The sequence below is a fragment of the Hyperolius riggenbachi genome, chromosome 11 (assembly GCF_040937935.1).
Source record: "Hyperolius riggenbachi isolate aHypRig1 chromosome 11, aHypRig1.pri, whole genome shotgun sequence".
Taxonomy (NCBI): domain Eukaryota; kingdom Metazoa; phylum Chordata; class Amphibia; order Anura; family Hyperoliidae; genus Hyperolius; species Hyperolius riggenbachi.
In genome coordinates this window covers 168,625,793-168,651,011 of record NC_090656.1, presented here as the reverse complement: position 1 = coordinate 168,651,011, position 25,219 = coordinate 168,625,793, and the positions used below count along the sequence as shown (strand labels likewise).

Below are 25,219 nucleotides of genomic sequence, written 5' to 3'. Positions count from 1 at the left end.
TGCTGCATACTGGTGCCAGCATTCACATCTATTTTTTTCACCAATTGCACTTCATGCAAGTGAGCCACAGTTGTACACCAATACACAAAAGCTGCCATGTCTTCCTATGGCAGATGTCCCCAGGACAGCACAATCTACATTTACAGTATTGACCAATGTTTACTTTACACTTTTGCCCATATGCAGTTCTTGAATTTTTTTTTATTTTTTTTACTATTCTTCAAAAATGTTCTCTCTGACCTAAGTTTTACCACAACTTGCAAATCACTTATGATCCTTTATCAAAGTCATCAAAATGTTGGTTCAAATTTCACGGCATAAAAAAAAAAAAAAAAAAAAAAAAAAAAAAAAAAAAAAAAAAAATTGGCAAGTTCTTTTGTTCCATGGCGTTTGAAAGTAGGACGTTTTTATTATTTATAAAGTGCCAATATATTCCGTGTGGCCCACTAGGAATGCTTTTCAGTGCACTTGTCGATTGCCGGCGATTATTATTGACTTATAGTGCAACAACATATTGGCATGGTGGTGATTGACAAAACACTAGGACCAAGGAACCCCAAGAGGGAGATTCCATCAAAGCGCTTGCAATTTGCATAAATTGCAAACTCATTGCATGCCACACATTCAGCGCGATTGGAAGAACGCAGGCATTCAGGAATGTCCCCTCTAAATAAAAGCAGTAAGCCAATGCTACACCAATTCTGTTAAATCTTTATTAGCCAACAATAATGGTTTTAAAAAAACCACTTAAAATCTTAGCAGTGGGAGGCTTACTAATACATAAGAGGTAACAGAGCCCAAGCGGCCACGCAATCCTACTAGTTGCACAGAAGCTACATCAGGGTCCCTTTTAGTCAATTTATTCCTTCCTTGACAAACAAATGACTTTTTTGATGCACCTCTTCCATCCCTTGGTAATCTCACCGATAAAATTTTTGGGGCGGGACTCATTCATACACAGCAGATTGAAAGACCCAAGTGAGGACGCATTTTCCTTATACAGGGAGTGCAGAATTATTAGGCAAATTAGTATTTTGACCACATGATCCTCTTTATGCATGTTGTCTTACTCCAAGCTGTATAGGCTCGAAAGCCTACTACCAATAAAGCATATTAGGTGATGTGCATCTCTGTAATGAGAAGGGGTGTGGTCTAATGACATCAACACCCTATATCAGGTGTGCATAATTATTAGGCAACTTCCTTTCCTTTGGCAAAATGGGTCAAAAGAAGGACTTGACAGGCTCAGAAAAGTCAAAAATAGTGATATATCTTGCAGAGGGACGCAGCACTCTTAAAATTGCAAAGCTTCTGAAGCGTGATCATCGAACAATCAAGCGTTTCATTCAAAATAGTCAACAGGGTCACAGGAAGCTGCACGCTTGACTCTTCTCAGTTCATGGGCAGTTATTTTGCCCCTTGCAAAATAACTGCCCATGAACTGAGAAAAGTCAAGCGTGCAGCTGCCAAGATGCCACTTGCCACCAGTTTGGCCATGTTTCAGAGCTGCAACATCATTGGAGTGCCCAAAAGCACAAGGTGTGCAATACTCAGAGACATGGCCAAGGTAAGAAAGGCTGAAAGACAACCACCACTGAACAAGACAAGCTGAAATGTCAAGACTGGGCCAAGAAATCTCTCAAGACTGATTTTTCTAAAGTTTTATGGACTGATGAAAGGAGTGCGAGTCTTGATGGGCCCGTGGCTGGATTGGTAAAGGGCTGAGAGCTCCACTCAGACGCCAGCAAGGTGGAGGTGGAGTACTGGTATCATCAAAGAGGAGCTTGTGAGGCCTTTTCGGGTTGAGGATGGAGTCAAGCTCAACTCCCAGTCCTACTGCCAGTTTCTGGAAGACACCTTCTTCAAGCAGTGGTACAGGAAGAAGTCTGCATCCTTCAAGAAAAACATGATTTTCATGTAGGACAATGCTCCATCACACGCGTCCAAGTACTCTACAGCGTGGCTGGCAAGAAAGGGTATAAAAAGAAAAACTAATGACATGGCCTCCTTGTTCACCTGATCTGAACCCCATTGAGAACCTGTGGTCCATCATAAAATGTGAGATTTACAAGGAGGGTGTTGGCTTGGATTCCTTCCGAGGTGGCTGCAGGTTCACGTTAGCAGCAGTCAGACCTATGGATTCAACTCCCTGGTTTTAGTGAGTAGTCTCCCTCCAGCTGGGAGATGCAATGATCACGACACTTAAGTTGGTGAAAATGCATCTGAAATCTTTATTTACAGGTCAATCTTAAGGCCCATACACACGTCGGATTTTTCTGAACGTCCCGTCATTCACACGCAGAATCAGACGTCGGATTTGACGTGCGAATGACTGAACGACGGGACGTTCAAACGACGGGTCGTTCGCAAAAATATGACAAGTGTATGGGCCTTTATATACACCCTGATGTTGGGGGAAGAATCAGGTTACACCGGAGTGCCCATAGAAAGTATTTGAGACAATAGCATAGACATAGTACAGGCAGCAAAGACAATAGGATTTGTTGTTCTGTAAACACTGGCAGAGGTAGAATTTGTTACATGTGTTAATTTTCAATAGACCAGGTTCTTAACAACAATGCATGAATAGGTCTGAGTCTTCAGATCTCTGTCACAGTGGCTTGAATGGTAATATACCAAGTGGGTTTTCAAATACAGGTTTTGTATTCTGTCTCTCAAAGATGCTTGGAACTTCTTCTAGAGTGTTAATTATTAATGTATCTGTAAAGCACCATCTGCAGGAATGTGCTGCTGACTAGTCTAGCAATGATGTCATTTTAAGACATTTTGATGTGCTGTATATATTTTAATATCGGGGTGATTTAAGTAGCACATTAATAAAACCTTTCAGAGGGAAAACAGTACACCTCTCTGAACAGTGTCTGGGAGGCTGTGGTTGCTGCTGCACGCAATGTTGATGGTGAACAGATCAAAACACTGACATAATCCATGGATGGCAGGCTTTTGAGTGTCCTTGCAAAGAAAGGTGGCTATATTGGTCACTGATTTGTTTTTGAATGTCAGAAACGTATATTTGTGAATGTTGAGATGTTATATTGGTTTCACTGGTAAAAAAACAAATAATTGAAATGGGTATATATTGTTTTTTGTTAAGATGCCTAATAATTATGCACAGTAATAGTCACCTGCACACACAGATATCCCCCTAAAATAGCTAAAACTAAAAACTAAATAAAAACTACTTTCAAAAATATTCAGCTTTGATATTGTTTTTTGGGTTCATTGAGAACATGGTTGTTCAATAATAAAATTATTCCTCAAAAATACAACTTGCCTAATAATTCTGCACTCCCTGTATGCTTGACGCTGGTTGCCAGTCTTGCAACCCACATTTGTGAGTCATTATTTATAAGAATTCATACCTGGTGTAGTAAACTACTACATCATAAGAGGGCGCCTATGGTTTGTGTGCATCTTCTGGAAGGTTTCAGAACACTACCACATGCCACCTTCTAGCGACACATCTGTACAGACATGGACCGGCACTATTAGCCAAATCCCATTCTCTGCCAGGTGACATGCCTTGTGTACAAGGCTTAAGGGGTCATCAACAACAGACCGTGTCATACGTTTTTGGAAACATGTATTTTCATATGCATGCATGCATTTTCTAAGACAGGATAGCGTTCACACTTATGTGTTCATGTGTTCATATGCAGTGGACGTCTCAACCACTTCTGCCTTCATTTTCCTGTGTAAACATGCATGGTGCAATACTACAGGGCTTTAACACTCAAGTGTACTAAATTTACGATGTGAAAAACAGAAACCTCATTCTTTGCATGCAAATTTTAATGGGAACAAGCTCTAAATGTTGGAAAGCCACATTAAAAGCCGAATAAAATGCCAATACATAGCAGAGGTATAGGAGGAGCCATTTCATGTGCCAAATCTGTAACAAGAAAAAACAAAAACTAAAGAGCCCCTAGGGAGGTACTTACCTCTGAGGCCTCGTTCAGACTATACACGCTGCCGTGCGCATTTTGGCAGCGCGTATAGTGTGCGACGCGCAAGAACGGTAGAAGGGCATAGACAGCTCTTCTACCGTTCCCATCATATGCGCTGCGTGGCAGCGCGATTGCGCTATTGCGTGCTGCACGCATTTTTGGGAATCGCAGCGCAGATCCCGTTCATTGTAATGAATGGGATCTGCAGCGCATAGTAGCGCAGATGGCGTGCGATCGGACGTGTTGCGTTCCGATCGCACATCCATCTGCACTAAATGATGTGAACGAGGCCTGAAGAAGCCTCTGGCCCCTAAAGAGGCTTCCCCTGTCCTGCTCAGCCATCTGGATCCAGTGCTGGCTCACACAACGGCAATAATATTTACAACAGCCGCTGTGCACACGCACAGTAACTGCTCTCCACTTGGGCAGAAATGGCTGAGCCCCATCAGGTCCACTCTACTGCGTAGGCGCATAAAGCTTATGCCTGAAAAGTAGAACGGACCTGACTGGCCTCAGCCATTCCTGCCGGAGCCCAAGCAAAGAACCGCTACTGCACACTCCGATAAGGTGATCCTTGCTACTGCATAAGCACAGAAGCGCGACCGAGGCTCACGGACAGCACCAGCTTATGGAGAGGGACTGCACTGGAATGGAGCAGCATGGAATGATGGTGAGGGACCAGGATGACTTCAGGGTCTGGAAGAAACTCCAGGTAAGCAAGTGGCTACTTTTCATCTTTCCATTCCAGCATGTGTACGGCAGCCACCGACAACTCTAAATGACCAGGCGGATCACCTCTCCCAAAGGCTACTTGATAGATAGCAATTCAGAAAGCCTCAACACTAATGATCATTTTGGGCAAGAGTAAATTATAGCGCGTTAAGTAGCTTAAATTGGCTGCATTTTGCCGTTTTAGGATGTACAAAAAAAAAAAAAAAAAAAATCTGGATATGCTGTGTTGCATCGCTCTTGGCTTACTGTGACAATCTGCTGAAGCAGCAAATTGAGGCTACTACTATGACGTTAGACCTTCACCATATGGATCAGTAGACCTGACAGTAACTGTTTGAAATCATAAGGTGCACATGTGGGGGAAGAAGTCTCAGCAGGGTTGGTCAAGCTTAGTGTTAGCTGGAAAGACTGTACTGCTATTCCAGAAACCCTGTAAATACAAATCATACATTTCGATCCTGTAAAATAAGGGTTCACACATCTTGAGCAAGGCATTCAACTATTTCACACTTTGCGGCAGAGATTTTTCTTTTTTCATTGCTTGAAAATGGTGGTCTGCTTAATAATGTGTCGGGCTCACCTAGCAAACCAGTAATCAGGTGTCGGATGGTATTGTGTCAGTCATCTTTTGATCACTGAAATAAATACTCGAGTTAAATTGAAAAACAAAATATTTCTTTTTATGACACTTGAAAATTTGCACAATAATTTGGAACAGTGTATAACACTATAGAGCTATGATGCCATAGGCAACATAAAGTGACATCACTATACTGTATTTAGCTTCTATGCTTGCATTGCATTCCTTACAGTGCACGGTTATAGGTATTTTAATATTTTCACAAAGGCTTAAAGAGAACCTGAACTGAGAATAAAAAGTCAAAACATACATCGGTCATACTTACCTCCTGTGTAGTCTACTCCTCGATCTCTCTCCTCTCCTGCGTCCCATTTGGCCATTACCCCATAACAGCTTCCTGGTCAGCACACTGTAATATCGCCCACCTGAGCCATAGGGAAACATGGACATTACCTTGCACATTCAGTTGTAACTGACAGCAACTGATATATAACTGACATCAACTGGTATATTTCAGTTCTGACAAAAAATACTGTCAGAACTGGAAGGGATCACTGTAAGAAGAAAATGGTGAGCTTCTGAGAGAACCTGACGGTGAGGTTAGTATGTAATATTCATTTGCAGCTACATGTGTTTATTTTAAATAATTTTATTCGCTTCAGGTTCCCGTTAAGCATGATCATCTTACATCTTAAAAGATTTGTGGCCAACAGAACACACATGGGTTTGTGCAGATAAAAGCAAAAATGAGGAAGGGTTCTACCAAACAAATACATCAGATTAAGAGAGAAGCTGCTAAAATGCCATTAAGCAGCAAACAGGTATTTGAAGCTGCTGGTGCCTCTGGAGTCCTGTGAACATCCGAATGCAGTATTCTCCAGAGGATTTCAGTGCAAAACCCTCTTGAACCACCCCTAACCTAAGCTCACAAGTAAAAACAGCTATAGTGGGCCCAGAACTACAAGACTAGTTTTATAACGGTCTTGTTTACTCATAAATGCCGTGCAACTCTTCATGGTCCAGATGGATGGAGTGGTGGATGGTTGGTTGGTTAACAGCCGCCACATCCCAACAAAGCTGCAATGTCAGCAAGGAGGTGGGGGGAGGGGTATTGTTTTGGGCTGGAATCATGGGAAGAGAGCCGTTTGGACCTCTTAAAGTGGATCTGAGATGAACTTTTACTCATTGCATAATTGTGTTCCTTACATATAGTTTATAGGGCATTCCTCAAGCCAAATACTTTTTTTGTTTTGTTTTAATACCCTAATTTCCTATAAACTAAACAAGCCACACCCACAGCTTCTCCAGAGTGCCTTGGCGCTTGCAAGGGATTGTGGGATATCAGTCTGGGCAGGTGAAAAAGGTGTTACTAGCTATAGAGTTTTCACAATCTGAGAGCTTCAGTGCAGATACAGATCAGTTGCCTTTGTAATGGAGGAGATAAGAGTGGAGTTTTCACAGAATATGCAGATAGGCAGATTAGCATGCCTAGAAACAGATAAGCTTGCCTGTGTGTGTAATTGTGTAATAGTGACAAGCAGAAAACATGTCTGCTCCCATTGTATCACAGGAAAAAATATTAATATACTGTTGAAGCTGTTTGAAGATAGATTTGCTGTGTAAACTATCTAAACTTTAGATTAGATAGATAGATAGATAGATAGATAGATAGATAGATAGATAGATAGATAGATAGATAGATAGATAGATATATATATAGACAAGTTACTTGTTATATTTAGTTTTTCATCTCAGATCCGCTTTAAGGCTTGGTTTCCACTTAAAACGGGCCGGTTCCTCTGCCACAAATTCGGATGGAATTTGGCAGCCTATACAAGTTAATGCAGGGCATCCAATTTGTGGCAGGGGGAAAAAAAAAACTGACGGCCTGCAACATAATCTCATCCGAATCCCATAGCCCTGCTAGAGGGACTCGGCTGCAAGACGCATCACAATTGTGCTGGCATCGCGTCTCGCAAGACGCATGTCGAGCACAGTGGAAATGTAGCCTTCGGGTCCCTGAAGGTGTGAAAAGTACCTCTGAAAAGAATGTGGTGTTTGACCACTTTCTTGTGATAAAATCATCTTCATGCATGACAATGTACCATCTCATGCTGCAAGGATGACTGCATATTCTGGCATATAAGATTACTTGTTAACCCTTGAAAATCATCTGAGAAGTCAGGGGGCGTCTTATACGCCAGGTGTCATTGATGCCGGGTGATATGCCCTATCCGGTTACCAACTCAGATCTCACTGCTGTGAACTGTAGTGAAGCCGTGCAGGCACACAAGTGCGAGATCTAAGAGTCAGAGAAGCAGGTAAGTAAGATACAAAGGTGGGCCAGAAGCGCAGCAATACAAAGTCTGTGCAACATTCACACAGTGCACACGTTGCGTTGTGTGTAACAATATTTAGAAAGTGCTGCATGCTGTGCTTTCAGCAATACATTTGCTGCGTTGTGTGTGTTGCACATGCTCAGTAAGGTTTTTTTGAAGAAAAAAACGCATTCGCCGTTTGTTCCATCACTGTGCGATGAAAACGGCACAACAAACGCAGGGCTAAAAAAAAAAAAAAAAAAAAAAAAAAAAAAAAAAAAAAGGTACTATAACGTCCAAGTTATAGTCTTTCAATGCGTTGCATTAGGGGTACGTCATGCGCCTTCACGTCGCATCAAACGCACCGTCCCACTGTGAAAGAGGCCTAAGGGTTTAGCAATTTTTGTCCTTATGCTAAAATGTCTCAGGACAGGTTCATACCAGAGAGGAGTGCTGGCAACTAAACCTTATAGTAAAATATATAAAACAAACCTAAGGGAGGTTTGTGAATGGCGCGGTAGGTAGGTAGGTAGGGGTGTGTGTGTAGGGGAGCGAGCGTGTGTATACACATTACTTACATATGGGGGGGCTGCTTCCTAGCCTCCCCATCTGTATGCTCTCCCCCTTCTAATGTGCATCTTAAAAAAGGAACTCCAGTGAAAATAATGTAATAAAAGAGTGTTTCATTTTTAAAATAATTATGTATACATGATTTAGTCAGTCAGTGTTTGCCCACTGTAAAAATCTTTTAAATCCCCAATTTACATCCTGACATTACATGGTGACATTTTTTACTGTTGGCAGGTGATGTAGCTGCTGCATGCTTTTTTGCCAGTTGGAAACAGCTGTAAACCGCTATTTCCCACAATGTATCAAGGTTCACAGACAGGAAACTGCCATGAGTACCACGGTCCTTTGAATTGTGGGAGGGGTTTCACCACAATCAGTCATACAGAGCCCCCTGATGGTCTGTTTGTGAAAAAGAATAGATTTATCATGCAAAAAGGGGGTATCAGCTACTGATTGGGATAAAGTTCAATTCTTGGTCGGAGTTTCTCTTTAAGGCAGGGAACTCACTTGTCTATCAGTTTTCTGCATGTGTTTTTCTGCCTATATTTTCTACACACCAAGTGTGTTTCTATGCAAGAAAACAAATTTTTTTTCACAGCAGCTAATGTAACAGATACAGAAAACTGACAAAATGTGTAGGATCATGATGCAGAATGTCAGTTTTTTTCTGCACGCACGAAAACAGTGTGTTCCCTGCCTAAAAATGTGACTCAGCATGCAATTATGCTTCCTCTAAGCTACATACAAACACGTTAGTTGCGGGTGAAGAAGTAGCGTCATTACAGAAGTCCATGAGGCTGTTTAGCAATCTGCCAAGCTGTATCGCTAAACAGCCGACACAAACAGATGCTGTTTTTCAGTGCCTCCCACTCATCTTTTACTTGCGCCCCCCTAGCCATAGAAGCCATCTAACTCGACTAACTATCATTAACAAATGTTCTGGGTAACAGTAATTGAGCATTTGTTTCAAGTCTTTATGCTGGGGATACACCATAAGTTTTCTCAACAGATAGATTGTTCGATAGATAATTTCTGACATGTCCGATCTTATTGTTGGTCGTTTTTCTGATCGATTTCTCATAGAAGAGAAAGGAAATTGATAAGAGAATATAAGATCTGACAGTAAATCGACTGAAACATTTCTGTTTATTGCCAGTATTAAGGTGGCCATACACTGGTCGATTTGCCATCAGCCATCAGATTTGACCAACAGATAGATCCCTCTCTGATCGAATCTGATCAGAGAGGGATGGTATGGCTGCCTTTACTGCAGTATACGTATAATTGGGTTATATTCCACCTGGTATTATCTTATGATCTTTTTCTGGCCAATAATTTGACCAAAATATTTTTCTTTTTTCTTGATTATCAGTGACATAAATGTCAACTAACACCTTATCACCTCTGACAGAGGAAAATGTGCAACCTGGCAGCATTGCAGTTTTTTCATATGTAGACGAGGATATCAAACGCATTTTAAGTAATGTGGATGGATGTTGTAAAATTTTGAGTGATATAGATAGCACTACGGTTAACCTGAAGGACTTGGAAAAGATAGAGAAATATATCATAGATCTAGAACTCCATGGCCAGACACTGGCAGAATATTACAAAAACAAGAAGATTCCCAGAGGTGTTAGATCACATATTCGTCCAAATATTTTCACTGATAGTGAGTTTGTGTCGATTTGAAGGAATATTGAATAAATCATTCGATATCCTTTTATTATATGTAGAGTGGATTTATAAAAAAACTCCCTGGCTTTAAAGCAGAAGCGGTGGAAATTAAGAAAAAAACTCGCTGAGCAAGTGACCAGCGATGCGTTTGATTTCCAGATAGCTTTATTGGACGATAGTTTGGAGAGATATAAAAAAAGAGACCCTTCAGAATAAAAGGGAGAAGTTCCAAAGAGATTGTAGAGACTATACATCTGGCTACGTATATCGATGGCAACAGAAATCCCCCCGCTACTCCAGGGGGAGGCAGATTTCCCCGCAAACCAAGGAGAAGGTTTCCAAAACGAGGAATGGAACCACCAAATTCCCCTACACCCTCTACTGGCTCTTCTGCTTCAGAATCCTCTTCTTTTTTTAGGTGCAGCGGGGCCTCCGCTAGCACGAACATCCAAGAAGAGACAACAAAAACAAACCCCAAGGAGGGAATATTATTTGAGACCGTACATAGACCATGAGACACCAAATGAATACCTTTCACCAGTGATTAATATTTCGGACTTTCAACTGACTCCTGAAGAGACTTCAGTATTATCCAAGGGACTGTCATTTAGCCCCACCGCCACCCCCGATTTCTTTTCCCTAGATATTGAACTTGAAAAATTCTTTAACCAACTTAGGTGGAAATCTTTTTTTGCTAGACAATCAACTAGTTTACAACAGATACCCAAACCAACTATGTATAATGCAAAAGAACTTAACCTCTTTTCTCCTACAGGTAATAGGCCCCCTCAAGGTAATGACTATGTTGAAGCCTATATTAAGCAAGTAAAGAGAGATGTTGCTAAATTGGAGATAGATTTTAAGAGGAAAGATGCCTTTCATTCGACATAATATTACTAAAGCAGAAAAAGATGCATTGTTTAGTCTAAAAAGGGAATCAGTCTGTTGTGATAAAACCTGCAGATAAAGGAGGGGCGGTGGTAGTTATGAATAAGAGCGACTATGTCTCTGAAATTTTGAGACAACTTGGAGACAGCAATGTGTATAGGAAGCTGGATGTGAACCCTACGGGGGGATTTCTGGGTGAATTAAAAAGAATCTTGGATCATGCATTGGACAGTAACATTATTGATCAAAAATTATTTGATTATTTATACAACGATAAACCAGTGACACCAGTTATATACTGTTTACCCAAGATTCATAAAAGGCTTAACCAGCCACCTGGGAGACCGATAGTGGCGGGATGCGACTCGATTTTTAATCATACTGCTATCTTTTTAGATAAAATACTTAGGAAATATATGCTCAACCAGAGATCCTATATTAGGGACACATCCGACTTCATAAAACAAATGAGTGAATTAATTTTGCCCCACGAGGATTGTCTCTTAATTACTTTAGATATTGAATCTCTTTATACTTGTATTCCACACACTGAGGGCAAAGCAGCAGTTCGACAGTCCCTAATGGGCGATTTATCAGTTAATGGATTACAAATTGAATTCATTATGTTACTTTTGGAATTGGTTTTAGAGAGGAACTTTTTCCTTTTCCAGGATACTTATTACCTCCAAATGCGAGGCTCGTCTATGGGATCCAATGTGGCCCCAGTGTATGCAAATTTATTCGTAGAGAGCTTCGAGGAGGACTGGGTATATAGAAATTATTTATTTAAAAAATATGCATGTATTTGGCGTCGCTACATTGACGACATTTTCCTTATTTGGTCAGGGCCTAGGTCCTCCTTTGATCTCTTCTATGAGAAATTGCAGGGTGCTTCATCTGCACTCAAATTTACGTTTAATGTCGAAACCTCCAAAATTGCATTTTTAGATGTGAATGTAGGCAAAAGAGGCCGCCTATTGTCATTCGATCTTTTTTCTAAGCCAACAGATCGTAACACCCTTTTGGACTTTAATAGTTTTCACCCTAGAAGTCTACGGGAGTCTCTTCCCAAATCACAACTTATGCGGGTACGCCGTATTGTGAGTGACGATCAGTACATTGAAACACGCATGTCAGGAATGGCGTCGAAGTTTGATCGCCATTATCCTAAAAAATTAGTGGAACGCATTAAAGGGGATGTTATGAAATATGAACGAACGGATTTGTTGAAGGCGGGGAAAAAAAATCGGGGCAACAAGAAGGAGGATCGAATGATTTTGGCAACATCATTCAATACTTTATCATCGGAAATTGGGAAGGTTGTGAAGCGACATTGGCCAATACTACATTCTATGAGTGCAGATGTACCGTCCTTTAGGCAGGTCCCTATGGTAGCATATAAGAAAGCACGGTCCATCCGGGATCACTAAATTAAAGCTGATGTGGGGTCCATTAGAGTTAATACCCAAAGACAGTTGGCACTCCAACGGAAAGGTACCTTCCCTTGTTTGCATTGCTCTTGCTGCCAGTTGGTTCTAAAAGGAAGAAGTATTAACCACCCCATGAAGGGGTTTCCAGTAAAACTTTCCCATTTTGCCACATGCAACACAGACCATGTTGTGTATGGGATTAAGTGTCCTTGTGGCAAATTTTACGTGGGGGAGACAACTAGGGCAGTAAAGGAGCGAATAATAGAACATAAGTCCAAAATTAATGTTGCCATTAGACGGGGTTTAGATTACTCCCAAATTGATTCCCCAGTAGCACAGCATTTTGTGGAAATGGGCCACTCAGCAAATCAGCTGAGATTTTGTGTGTTAGATATAGTACCACCACCAAGACGAGGAGGTGATAGGGAATTGATCCTGCTCCACAAAGAGGCTTGGTGGATCAGGTTCCTACAAACATTATACCCTGCTGGATTAAATATGGACTATACACCCCAATAAGTGATTGTGAAAGTCCTACTGTTATCTGATTTTCTGTTTTTGTTTTTGCCTTTCAGGGAGTTTGAACACCTACATGGAAGTGTATCGACATAACTGTGTGGCTCATTATGTGGTAAAGAAAACAATTTTTCTTTTTCTTTGTGCCTCAATATTAGAGGTGGGCGAACAGTTTGGCTGTGTTAGCCGAACTGTTCGGGCTGCCCAATCTGTCATCTATGCCTCTTACTACTTCCGGGTCGCAATGACCCGGAGTAGTACGTCTGCGCTGCCCGGCGGAGCGCGTCCTAGAGACGCGCTCCCGTTGCCGGGCACTTTCTGCGCATGTGCGTGACGTCACTCATGACGTCACGCATATGCGCAGAAAGTGCCCGGCAACGGGAGCGCGTCGCTAGGACGCGCTCCGCCGGGCAGCGCAGACGTACTACTCCGGGTCATTGCGACCCGGAAGTAGTAAGAGGCATAGATAAATGACAGATTGGGCAGCCCGAACAGTTCGGCTAACACAGCCAAACTGTTCGCCCATCTCTACAATATGTAGTGCCCGGTGATTTATATTTGTGGGCCACTTAGGGTAGACTTAACATCTGCCCCCTTTTGAATGTGATAAATTGGTTACTGTATCCAGGTGACTTAGATTAATTTCTGAGTACTCCTTTATGTGAAATGTTCCACATTATACATGTCTTACTTCTATGCCCTATGTTTTATGTACTGTGAACTTCTGACTTTGGGCTAGTGTCCCCATGCATTGATTTATATGTTTAAGTAGGCATTGCGCTACACCGTGGTGTATATAGCCTCCCTGTCCTGGTTTACAACCTGAGCGCTCTGTTTGCTGCGCTGTATGCGGGGGGAGTGGTTGGGCGATCATTGTGATCGCCTTTCCCCTCCTATTCCCAGCCACACTCTGTCTCCACTGGCGCTTACTTGTGCTGACGTCACGTCCGGCGGACGCGACGATGCGCTCCAGCGTGGTTACGCTGGCATCCAATCTCGGGAGGGGGCAGTGCAGGCTTCCCCTATTGGACGGTGGTGTGCGCAGTCGCACACAGTAGTGTGCGCAGTCGCACACGGCCATTGAGGACGCTGGACATAGTATTTAAACAGCGTGGGACGCCATTTCCTATTGGTCTTCCTTTGTACGCCTGGGGAGTGTAAGTACATAAACCTCTTGGTATATTTACATGATCTGAGTGCATTTGATGTAGGCAATGTATTGCTATATTTTATCTTTAGTGGTTTATCTACTGTGGTCAGGTTGGAGCAAGTTTGATTAATATACTTTGGTATAGATTAGTGCATGTATATAGGGATTTGCTTTGATCCATCCAATCGATTTTCAGTACATATGTCTGTTGTGGACAGAGGGGCTTTTTCTGGGTACTGTATGTTGAGGCATAATAATCTTTTTCAATGGTGGTCTTAAATGTATGTCTTTTTGTATGTAATTTTGCAGACCACCCTGTGCATCTGGTGGGCTCAGATGCCAGTATCATTTGTTCTATATACTTCTGGCCTTTTTCCTCTTGATTGAGCCATACAGGTTTGTCTATTTGCATTTCATGTCCTCTGGTGTTCTTTAACCTATCAGAGTCTCACAATTTCTGGTGTTTGGAGCCTCTTTTTGGGCATAAGCATGGAAACACGGACTGATATTTGTTAGTCCATGATGCAAGCCCTTTTTGATTGCTGGCTTCCAAATAGCTCATCTTTTCTTTTTCTTTTTATTTTCTATGTGGAGAGTTATGGGCTTGATCTTTTGGTGAAAAACTTTTACTACATCCTTCCTATGGTCTTTTTTAATCTTTGGGTTTGAACTTTATATCTCAACACCTATCTGGTCTGGTATGTCGGTTCATAGAATCTATTTGAACCAGGTGTAAGACATACCACTAATCACCCCTATGGTTTTTTTCCTCTCTCTTTTGAGATGTTTGTATGGAACCATGGTTTTAATATTCTTTTATTGTTTATTTTTAGAACCTTGTGTCACGGCCTGATGAAGGGCACATTTATTATATAAAGAGCCCGAAACGAACATGTGTCGTTGCCTTTAAAGACACAACGTCTATTTAAAAATCACAATCAAATCAAGCCAGAATATAGCGTTTGTCAGTTCCATGAGCTTCATTTCCTCCCTTTGGATGTACCATTGATTGTATGAAGATTTATGATATGGAATTGAAGAAACCCTCTTTTTAATCTTTTGTCTGTATATGTTAATAAAGTTTTTCTACAAAGTTTTGATACAACAAGACTGCACTCCGGTTCCTCAATCTTTTGAATTTATGTCTGTCACAGGAGCCCTCAGGGCTGACCGCACTTAGCCTTCTAAACGGTGCCAGCGCACAGATCGTGCGAACTCTGGTCGCAGTCAATGCGCAGGAACCGTTAAGAATTAGCCGCAGACAACTCAGAAGGGAGCCTGTGAGACACGGGTAATTACAACGTCACCTACTGGTTCAGAGTAAACTGCCACCACCGCGGTTACTATGGGACCGTGGGGCCCACTAACTGACTGGCTAATCCTGCGAATAAAACGGTTAAACACACGATATTCTGTCTAGCCAACAACAAACAAACAGTAGCGTATCTTCAGAGACCCGGGATCATTTCTGTGTGCGCTGATAAGCAGGGTAGCGAAACAGTGAATGACTTGGGGAAAGTCGTTTATTCACGCAATATAAATAATTAATATATACAGACAATTATGAAAATCAACAATTATTAAAACAGTAATAGCCAGTATGAAAAATAAAAGAAGGGAGAAAAATACTTAGTTCCTGGAAAGATGTCCTTATTGTGGGAAGAATCATAAAGTTCTTGGTTTCAAAGTCCAGAGTTCAGACCAGGTGGATGCCAGCATATCCTCAAGCTGGCATCTGATGAGTGCAAGATGGTTCAGTGTGGAGGACACTGAGTTTGGGTCCTTAGCCATTCTTATGCCCCTGCTTCAGTAGGAGGGAGTGAGGGCGGGGAGCCATACACCCCCTTCAAAGATGAGATGAGCCCTCCCCTTGTACTGGGGCTAGAAATCATATCTACCCATATATGGGCTCTATCTCACAGAACCGTACAGGTCAGGGCAGATTTATTAACATTTTCAGGTCTGTCTCGATTTACCCAGCGCCCTGATACCAGACATGAGGGGTGGGACCCCTGTGGTATCATCAGGGCACTTTGAAACTGCCTAGCTGGCAGTCCTTACCTCCGAAGGTTCTGAAACTTCCTCAGAACCAGCACCGGGGCTCATGCTACACTTCCCCCATGTTTGGTGAAGCGGCCATCTCAGGAACCCCAGAAATATTACAGATCTGGGAAGTTATGGATTATGCCATGAGACTGAGGTTGTGTTCTAGCTGCTAACAGCTGACTTTCCTTTGATCTTTAGCAGAGAGCAGAGTGTCCAGACCTCCCGTGGATTCGTAGCCTGCTTGGCTGCACCTAGGCATCCTTTGGTTAATTAACATCTCCATGAGATCAGCTAAGTGTCACCTGGTTCCCAGAGCCAAAAGGGAAATTGTGCCTTCCACAGGGAATATGTCCCAGCTAATTAACACCTCCCCCCAGGCTTTCACTCAGCTAAGACAAATTCCCCAGCTGTTTTAAGCAGAGGGATACTACACGTCAAATCTTGGTTCTATTGATCTGAGGCGCACTTGATGCAGGAATCGAGTGCGATCGTTCTTTTCTTCACGGGCGGTTCCAGGACGCGCCTGCGTCCCCGCAATCGTCCGTGACAATGTCCTTTTCCGTAAAGTAACTAATGCCTTTACTGCAAGCAGATTGTGAATCGATTTCAGCACGAAACTGATCACAATCTGTGGTGGTGGTGACGGTAATGTATTGTTGCTGTATTGCGTCGGTCATTCGAATGCCGCTATCGACACACTCACGACCCGCCGGTTCGACGGGAACGATTTCGGACGTTTGCGCAATGATTTCACAGCAGATTTGATCACAGTGATCGAATCTGCTGTATATCGGTGGGAAGTTAGGTGTTTGGGCCCCTTTAGTCACACAGTATTGTCTTATCTGTTTAGTGTGTGCAAAGGTAAAATTTGTGCTGCAGAAGAGGAGATAAAGGACTGTACACGGTAAGTTCCTTTATACCACAATCAGTTTGTCACTAGTGTTCAGGATTTTAGTAACCTAGACCTGTGTATTCAGTCTCTTTTTTAAAAAAAAAAAAATTCCAATATCACAGCCTGGGGAGTATACATATAATCCCCAGGTACCAGATGTAGCAAAAACCTTTTGTTCAAAAAGTCCGTGTTCCTGTACCTCCTGGCTGTGCCCATTAGAAAGCTGCCATGCCCTGCAGTTTTTGTTTCTATCTGTGGTGGTCTCCTGGCTGCTACTCCACATTTACTATACTTGAATGAATCCAACCGGCCTATGCCAGCTTATCCCTGTTCAACTCTAGATTCATGCTCTTGTAAACCTCAAATTAGAAGGAAAAAAGCTGTTATACAAGATAAAGTACATATCTTCCAAAAGGTGTGGGGGGATACCAATCTGTAATTAGCAACTTGTAAATTGTATGCTCCTTCTTCTAATCCGAAATTAGGGAAGACCCTGAAGTATAGCTGGCTGGCAAGTTCTCCCTTTCCTATACTTCTCTTTTTCCTTCTTTTCCTTTGTTTATCACTTTCTCTTACTCTTCATTCTATTTCCTTTTTGGGGATCTTTCCCCCCACTCAGGGAAACAGTCTGATGGGACCCTAATTGTTCTTATAGCAAGGCAACGTTATAACTCCTGTGGGTTCAATATATGAATAGAGGGGTTCCCTTGCAGACTAGTATTCGCAAGATTTATGGGTAACATTTCCACTTGGTTATGTTTTGAGGCACTTTTACTCTTTGATACTATATAGGATGACTGTTATTACTGTTAACTTGATGGATTCCTGTGAATATTGTTATTAAGAATTGCAATGTGGAATGTTTAAGGTTTCTTTGCTGAGGGAAAAAAATAAAAAATTAAAAAGTTACTGCAGGGCTAATATACTGCTGCTATCACCACTTTTAGTTTAAATGGGACGTGCCACCTCCTCCCCCTCCCTGGCACCTGTCTATGAGCTACAGCTGATCCTAGCTCCAACTACTGACTATTAGGTGGCTCACTGCTCCATAAAGAATGACATACGAGGTGCATTCGCGACGAGTTAAAAGGATTGCATTACGCCATGCATATAAAAAAAAAAAAAAAAATAAGTAGATAAAACTCTGGATCCACACCTGCCTTAACGTTCTGAGGAAGTCCCTGGACGGGGCGAAATGCGTCGGCGTAGGCCTGCATCATGCGCTGCTGGACCTCTCTCCTCCCTCTGCCCCTCCGCCAGGATCGGCTCTCTCACACCCCACGGACTTCAATGACGGCGAATGGCCGGACATACGATGGCAAGCTGCCCCGAGTCCCTGTAGATCGGGCGGGAGACTCCTGCCTAGCAAGTTTATAGGCGGTGAGTTGGGCATCACCACCACAAGTGAGGAGGGGTAACTATTGCATAGGCTGTGAACACAGTGCACTGTGGTTTTGGAAAACAAGTTGGCTTGTCACTTGACTGTATGCTTGAAAGCCCAGAGTTTGTTGGCAATCATTGTTTTGAATGTGAACTGGGGTCGAGGTCCTAGGCCAGCCTTTCTCAACCTTTTTACCCTGGAGGAACTCTGCAAATAACTTTTGGATCCCAAGGAACCCCTGCAAACACGAAAATAAGAAGTTCAGATTGGATAAGTTCAGATTGGATCACTACAGTTGGGAATGGCAGATGCCAACTCTGGATGAGCATCACACCCGACGCCTCCACGAGGCGGGGTTTATGGTCAAGACCTTTTTGTGTACACTTTACCACCCTTGCTAATGGTTGGGAATTCGGGACTATTTTGGAATATTTATTCCTTATATGAACAGATTGGTTCTAGTTGTGCTCAGATGAATGCATGCAATTATTGGCAAATGTATTCTATTTGCCTTACTATAAGCTCATGTAACTTGTCTTGAATTTTTTTAATCATTTAGTTGCAGAGTCTGGTTTCGCGTCTGTATAAATATTCAGAGCTGTGGAGTCAGTGCAAAAAGCAATCGACTCCCAACTCCTCAGTTTATGAAACTACAGACTCCAACTCCAGGCACCCAAAATGGCTCCGACTCAGACTCCGTCTAATACCAGGGCTGTGGATTTTGTACAAAAATCATCAGACTTCTAAGTTTATGAAACCACTGACTTAGACTCCAGGTACCCCAAATTGCACCGACTTCAACTCCACAGCCCTGTAAATGTCACTACTGAACGTCTGTGCTATAAGTTGCCATCTGCTTAAAGATGAAAAAGAAAAAAAACACCTGAGGAGTGCACTTCCTTGCAGTAAACCTAGAGACATTGAGGTTCTGGATATAATATGCCTGGTATTTGACCTCTTGATAAGCCTCAAAGCAATGATATGAATGGTAAGAAACATTATGGAAAGTCTTGCATATGTTATGGCCAAAGCCAGAAATATGGCAAGTATCGAAAGTGGGAGGTGGCCACGGTCAGATTAAGAGAATACATCTTACCTTGGCTGGTGAGGTAACAAAAATTAACCTATTTTCTGTGCCTAACATTAACCACCAACCTAGTGTCCTCTGCCAAACCCTAAAGTTTAATATAGTTGAAGTTTCATTATCAATGCCCAAGCACAACCGCTCGCAATGCTTTTTACTAGCCCAGCCGACCGATTAAAGCCGTTCCAACGTCTGCCAATAGTCATCCCTCTGGCCCCTTCCTTCCATAGCAACAGCGCACATCTCAGGCCTCAAGGCTAGGGAGGTCTTTGTACAGCATAGTTCCCAATTTACTCCTGAGGGATCGGTTCTCGATCCCCGATGGGCAACAATTCTCGCATGTGTTTACGTAGCTTAACTTTCCCACCTCTTCAGATTGTGTCCTGCCTAAGAAAGTGACATGACACCAGGCAAATATTGAAATTGGCCAGCCAACGTGGGACTTTACTTTGGCCAGTGATGTTACAACTAAATTGGCCAATTTGAGAAACGGCAAGGTCCAACTTTGAGCTTTAGCCTTAACATATACAAACCTTAAAAGATGCCCATACATTTTGCGATTTTGCAGTACGATCAACCATTCGATTTGATCATTTTATTGAATCGAGAGAGAGTCGAGCGTGTGCCAGAGTTCACAATCGATGAAAGGTGGCCGATATGTTGAATCGACCAGCTTACTCGATCGAGTAGGATGCAAGATATCGGTCGATTGCACAGGAATCGGCTACTGTTCACATATCAATCGATTTTTGCATTCAGAACATGGAGACAACATTGGTCAGATCAATTAGTGAAGTCGAACGACTTTTGATCAACTATACCGAAGTCAATTCCCCCATAAAGTTCATTGCTTTGTTGATTGAATCAGAATCATTAAGCTAGCCATACACTACGTCGATTTCCCGCCTATCGACAGCAAATTCGATCATAGATTGTAAATAGATTTCATGCTGAAATCGATTTACAATCTGTTTGCAGTAAAGGCAGCCATACGATCCCTCTCATCAGATTCAATCAGAGAGGGATCTATCTGTTGGTCGATCTGATGGCAAATCGACCAGTGTATGGCCACCTTTAGATGTATGGCCTCCTTTAACCTGTCAAAGCAGTTACAGCCAATCTTAATCTAAAGTTGTTGTCAGCATTATAAAAGTTAGCACAGCAGGGGCGCTAAAAGTAATGATGACAAATGGTTTGCAGTGGCACTTATCTATGCTTTACTAATTCAACAACAGTGGACTTGCCCTTTAATGTTATGCTGGGAATACACGGTTCGTTTTTGCCTTCGTTTAAACCTTCGATTCGTTCGGTAAACGAATCGAGTGTTGAAAACGTATGTGAAAATAGTCATAATCTCATTATAGTTTCGATTAATAGACCCCAAAAACGAACGACTAGTGATCGAACATGTTTGATATTATCTCTCTTTATCCATCTAATCGAGCCATTGGTAGGCTTGATGGCTGTTCAGATCGATTATATATTCGTTTATGCTAGTCCGTCCCTGTAAAAAGGGATTTTCGTTTCGTTTCTTTGCAGCCTTCGATCATTGGAAAAACGAAACCATCAGAATCGGAAAAAAAAACGAAACCGTGGGTGGTGATATTAACCGTATGATCGATTATTTCGGGATCGAAAAGGACAAAAGGCACAATCGAAACGAAGGTTTAAACGAAGGCAAAAACGAACCGTGTATTCCCAGCATTAGTCTTTTACAAAGAATGACTTTACCCAGTTAAACAGCTCTTGAAGCCTGCTATAAGCAAACAGCCTGTCAGAACACTTACATACCACATGCTTGTTCCATCTGTCAACTCAAGCTAGCACAGTAAGCTCACAGAATTAAGTTTAATATTCACATTTCAAATTATTTTGTCTACAGGAACTTGAATTAATGTGGGCTATTCCAGAACTCTGCATAGGACAAAAACAGTTTTGGAAAGGAGTAAATTTCTCAACAGCTGAATTAAGATTCCAAATCTGATAAGCCAGAAGCAAGGGTCACTCACTCATTCCTGTTAAGAGTACAAAGGAAAAAATGGCAAGTCTGACTTGCCTCTAAATTATTTACTGAAAGGTGCCCGATAAAAAAAGTTCATACTAAGCAGACACCATAAACATAAAGGCTAATATTTTCTTTCACTGTACATGCACCCCCTAATCTCACTAAAATCCCTACAAGCTTTTTAGTTGTGTGAGGTTATGAGTGCACACCTCCAACATGTTAGACAACAAACCCTGAGGCCTATGCAACCATTCAATTAACTCAGATGCGGTCATGTGGAAGGAAGGGACATGGAATACCTAAACATCGCTATTAGGGAGGCATAGGGTATGCTCCTATAAATATTTACTATTCTGTATTTTCTGTGGACACCCTTTGTCAATTACACTATAGATGAACTAAGAATTAAGCACTAGTCTAATATAGGGGACCCAGCAAGAGACCTCTAAAGGAAAATTCTGCTATTGGGTGGACAGCACCCTCTCAAACTGTGTTGTAGATGGTGCTGCAATTGTAGAACTGTTCCCAATGCAGTTTCCTGCTGGGACCCCTAAACTAGCATCAATTTTACCTCAACTTTGAATGATGGCGCTATCAAAATATTTGGACAGCGGATTAATCAAATTAACCATTTACAACTGAGTCTTAGAACACCCGATGCAAAGTTCCAGTGCAGCACTGGAGAGTTCATGGTCAGTATGAAGCACTGTTGAATGTCACTTCATTAAACAAACAGGCAGGCACCATGATGTAAAAGTAAATACCTGCACTTTACCAGCTGTCATGCTGCATGGCCATTTTATTTTACACTGGCAACAGGTGAAATGAATACTCAAAGATCAGGCAAGTGTCACCGACAGAAATGACATCTTCATCACAATGTGACATCTGAAAGACACTCACCCAATGACCTCATCACTGTAGTTTCTCGTTTTCCATGGGGTGCCACTGTAAGAGCTGCCAGCCACGTTCTTCCCCGGTGTCGGATGGAGCAGGCTGTAGTTCAGTCCATAGGTGCTGGCCTTATTATCCCGTTTCCTCTTGTTGCTGTTGCTGTGATCGTGGCCCTTCCGCCAGCCTGCGAGGTTCTGTGTCAGGATCTGGTTGTTGTTGTTATTGGTGCTCTCCAGGGGTAAGAAGTCTGCCTGTTCCCCCAGCGCTGAGCTGGCAGGTGTGGGGGCGGCCTGCGCTGGCCCGCTGTCCCGGTACATGGTGGAGGAGCTGGTGGGGGAGGCCGGGCTGTTATGGTTGAAGTACAGGTTCCTCAGGCCTTGCGTCGTCTCCCAGATCTGCATCCACAGGCTGTTAGAAGGGCCGAGCTGCTCTGGCTGGAACCAGGCGATCCGAGGATCCATCAAATGGAGCCTGGGCTCCCCGTCCTGCGTCCCACCTACCGCTGCCAATGGCCGGTGGCCACTCCGCCTCCTCTCTAATGTCCAGCCGCTTCTGGAAGACTTGTGTCTTGCCACTAATAAGCCCCCCTACGCCCCGGCCCTGCCCTCCGTGCTGCACCCAGAACGAACGCCGGTAACGTCCTTCTACAGCACGCAACGTACAATCCCGTTATCTAACTGCAGAGCCCGTCCTCCTCCCTCCCTCCAAGCCTACCCCAATGAGTGTCCTCTCCTTCCAAGCCTCAGGCAGCCCTTCTACTACAGCCCGACCGGTACAACTGCCCCGCCCCCTGTTGGCCGCTACGGGGTCAATTCACAGGATTCTAAGCTAAACTAAAACACGGACAGGCAGCTGCACTACGGCTCCGTATCTCGCGTTGCCACTCTCAGAGTCAAGGCCGCCGTTCGCGTGTGAGTGCCATGCCCGCCGCCCGTGTCTCGTCCCTGTCACACCGGCCACAGTAATGGCTGCTCCTCCCTCCTCTGCTTCTTTAGCGCGCATGCTCCATCTTTCCCCAGCCTGGCCCCTCCCACCTCTGGAAGTACGCGAGCTACCTTGTGCCCCTTCACCCAGCTCTGGCCGATGGGCGGGGCCCGTGGGTGAAAGGTGCGCTTGGAAAGAACTCTGGGCTGTAGATATGTAGATAGTAGAAAAATGAAAGTTATCCTGTCACGCAGGCAGCAATACATGGCTAACATATGGTTCCGTTTTGAAAGCCGATTCTGCAGTCTCTCTACTGTTCTAGTGCCCCTGTGTAGCTTGATATACAGATTTTTTATTATAATAAATGTATTTACATAAAGAGTGATTAAAAACCTTGCATTTCATGACCTATTTGTAAATTAATTATTTGCTTGCATTTAAATGTAAGCATATGGGAAGATTATTCATGGCAGAACTGGAGCAATGTACTTTGCAATATGAAAATGTTATGTTTCAATCATGATGGTGTGGGTGAAGGTGTATGGTGGTGTGACTACAGCCCAAAATGATTGTTTAATGGATTGCGGAGATGCCGCCACGCGGTCTGGCAGCGGGGCGGCTGTCTCCGCGTTCAGACTGGCGGTTTCCGCACAGCAGAATGCGTCTGGTTTGTCTGAGCCTTCTAGTGCACACAGATGGAGAGCTATGCGCGGGCGCGCTGGGAGGCAGGACCTTTATGCCAGTAGGAGAGGGATCAGCTGATCAGGTCGATCAGCTGATCCCAGCGCAGCTGTTGATTGGCTGAGTGGCGCTGGGCGGCGCTGAGGAGCGCTGCACTATATATAGATCTCGCTGGTCAGTCTCAGGTTGTCTGCCGTTGCGAATACTTATGTGTGAGCACTCAGACCTCAGTCAGATCCCACAGTGTGTTAGAACCAGGTGGACCAGATTACGCTTGTGTTATACTTTAGAGCAGTTCCGGGGTGTTGTGACCAAGGACCTCAAATCCAAGCTTAGGGTTACTGTGTCATTGCTGTGTTATACTTTAGACCAGTTCCGGGGTGTTGTGACCAAGGACCTAACACCCAAGTTTAGGATTACTGTGTCATTGCTGTGTTATACTTTAGACCAGTTCCGGGGTGTTGTGACCAAGGACCTCACACCCAAGCTTAGGATTACTGTGTCTAGTTCCTGGGTGTCGAGACCACGGACCTCACACCTCAGACTAGGACTCTGCTCTATTTCTGTTATGCCTATTTGCTCTGTCGACCTCGCTATTGCTTTCTGATTCGGTACCTCTGCATATCTGCCTACCTGTTGCCAGACCCTGCCTGTACCCGGTTACCGAATCAGCCTTCTGTCTCTGTACCTTATCTGCTCGTGTGTTGCCGACCTGGCCTGCCCGACCTTCCAGGCTGTCACTCACCCCTTGAGTGTACTAGCAGTGACACAATTCCACCAAGTGTCAGTTGCAACTAGGACTCCTGCTCCTCAGAGAGTCCGGCCAGTTAGCAGCCAGTGGCCTCTTCCCCTGGAGTCCCCTGGCTGCAGTACAGTCTATATCTGATTTCCAGATATCCCTGGTTGCCAGGTTCTCACTATTCCCTCTCTCTAGGAGTTAGTCCCTGCACTTCCCAGAGCCACCTGCCCCTCAGGTTGTTCTTGGCCAAGCTGCATGTATCTCCCGCCTCACGGGAGATAGCGCTCAGTTACACCAAACACTTACACTTTATTAGGTGTCCAGAGGTTAGTCATACTTGTATTATTGGTGATTCTGCAGATCATCCATAATCAAGTATACATCTGTATTATTGATGATTCTGCAGATCATCAATGATCAGATTCTCTCTGTGTGCTGACACCGATCGTTACAGAACGGCAGACCTGAAAAACAAAATGGACGCACTCAACGTCTTGATGCACTCACCACCTCGGTGGAGAATTTCATCAGGGTGCTGGACGGTCATCAGACCCAGCTCACTGCCTTGTCTGGGTCCATACAGGTCCTTCAGACGGCTGTGAATGCATTGCGATCTCCTCCAGTTACAGACTTGCGTATGTCTGTACCCGAAAGGTTTTCTGGTCATAGATCTGACTTTCAGAATTTTAAAAATCGAGTAATGTTATATTTTGAGTTAAGACCCAATTTATCAGGAACTGAGGC

General features: G+C 43.4%; 1 protein-coding gene across 1 annotated transcript in view; it reads right to left on the bottom strand.

Moving 5' to 3' along the window:
- TENT4B (terminal nucleotidyltransferase 4B) overlaps positions 1-23,148 on the bottom strand; it is a 78,988-nt gene extending 55,840 nt beyond the window's left edge. The window contains 1 exon segment of the mRNA XM_068261784.1: positions 22,141-23,148. Within this exon segment, the coding sequence (XP_068117885.1) occupies positions 22,141-22,592 (452 nt within the window). The 5' untranslated portion in view covers positions 22,593-23,148.
- Between the last annotated feature and the right edge of the window lie 2,071 nt (positions 23,149-25,219).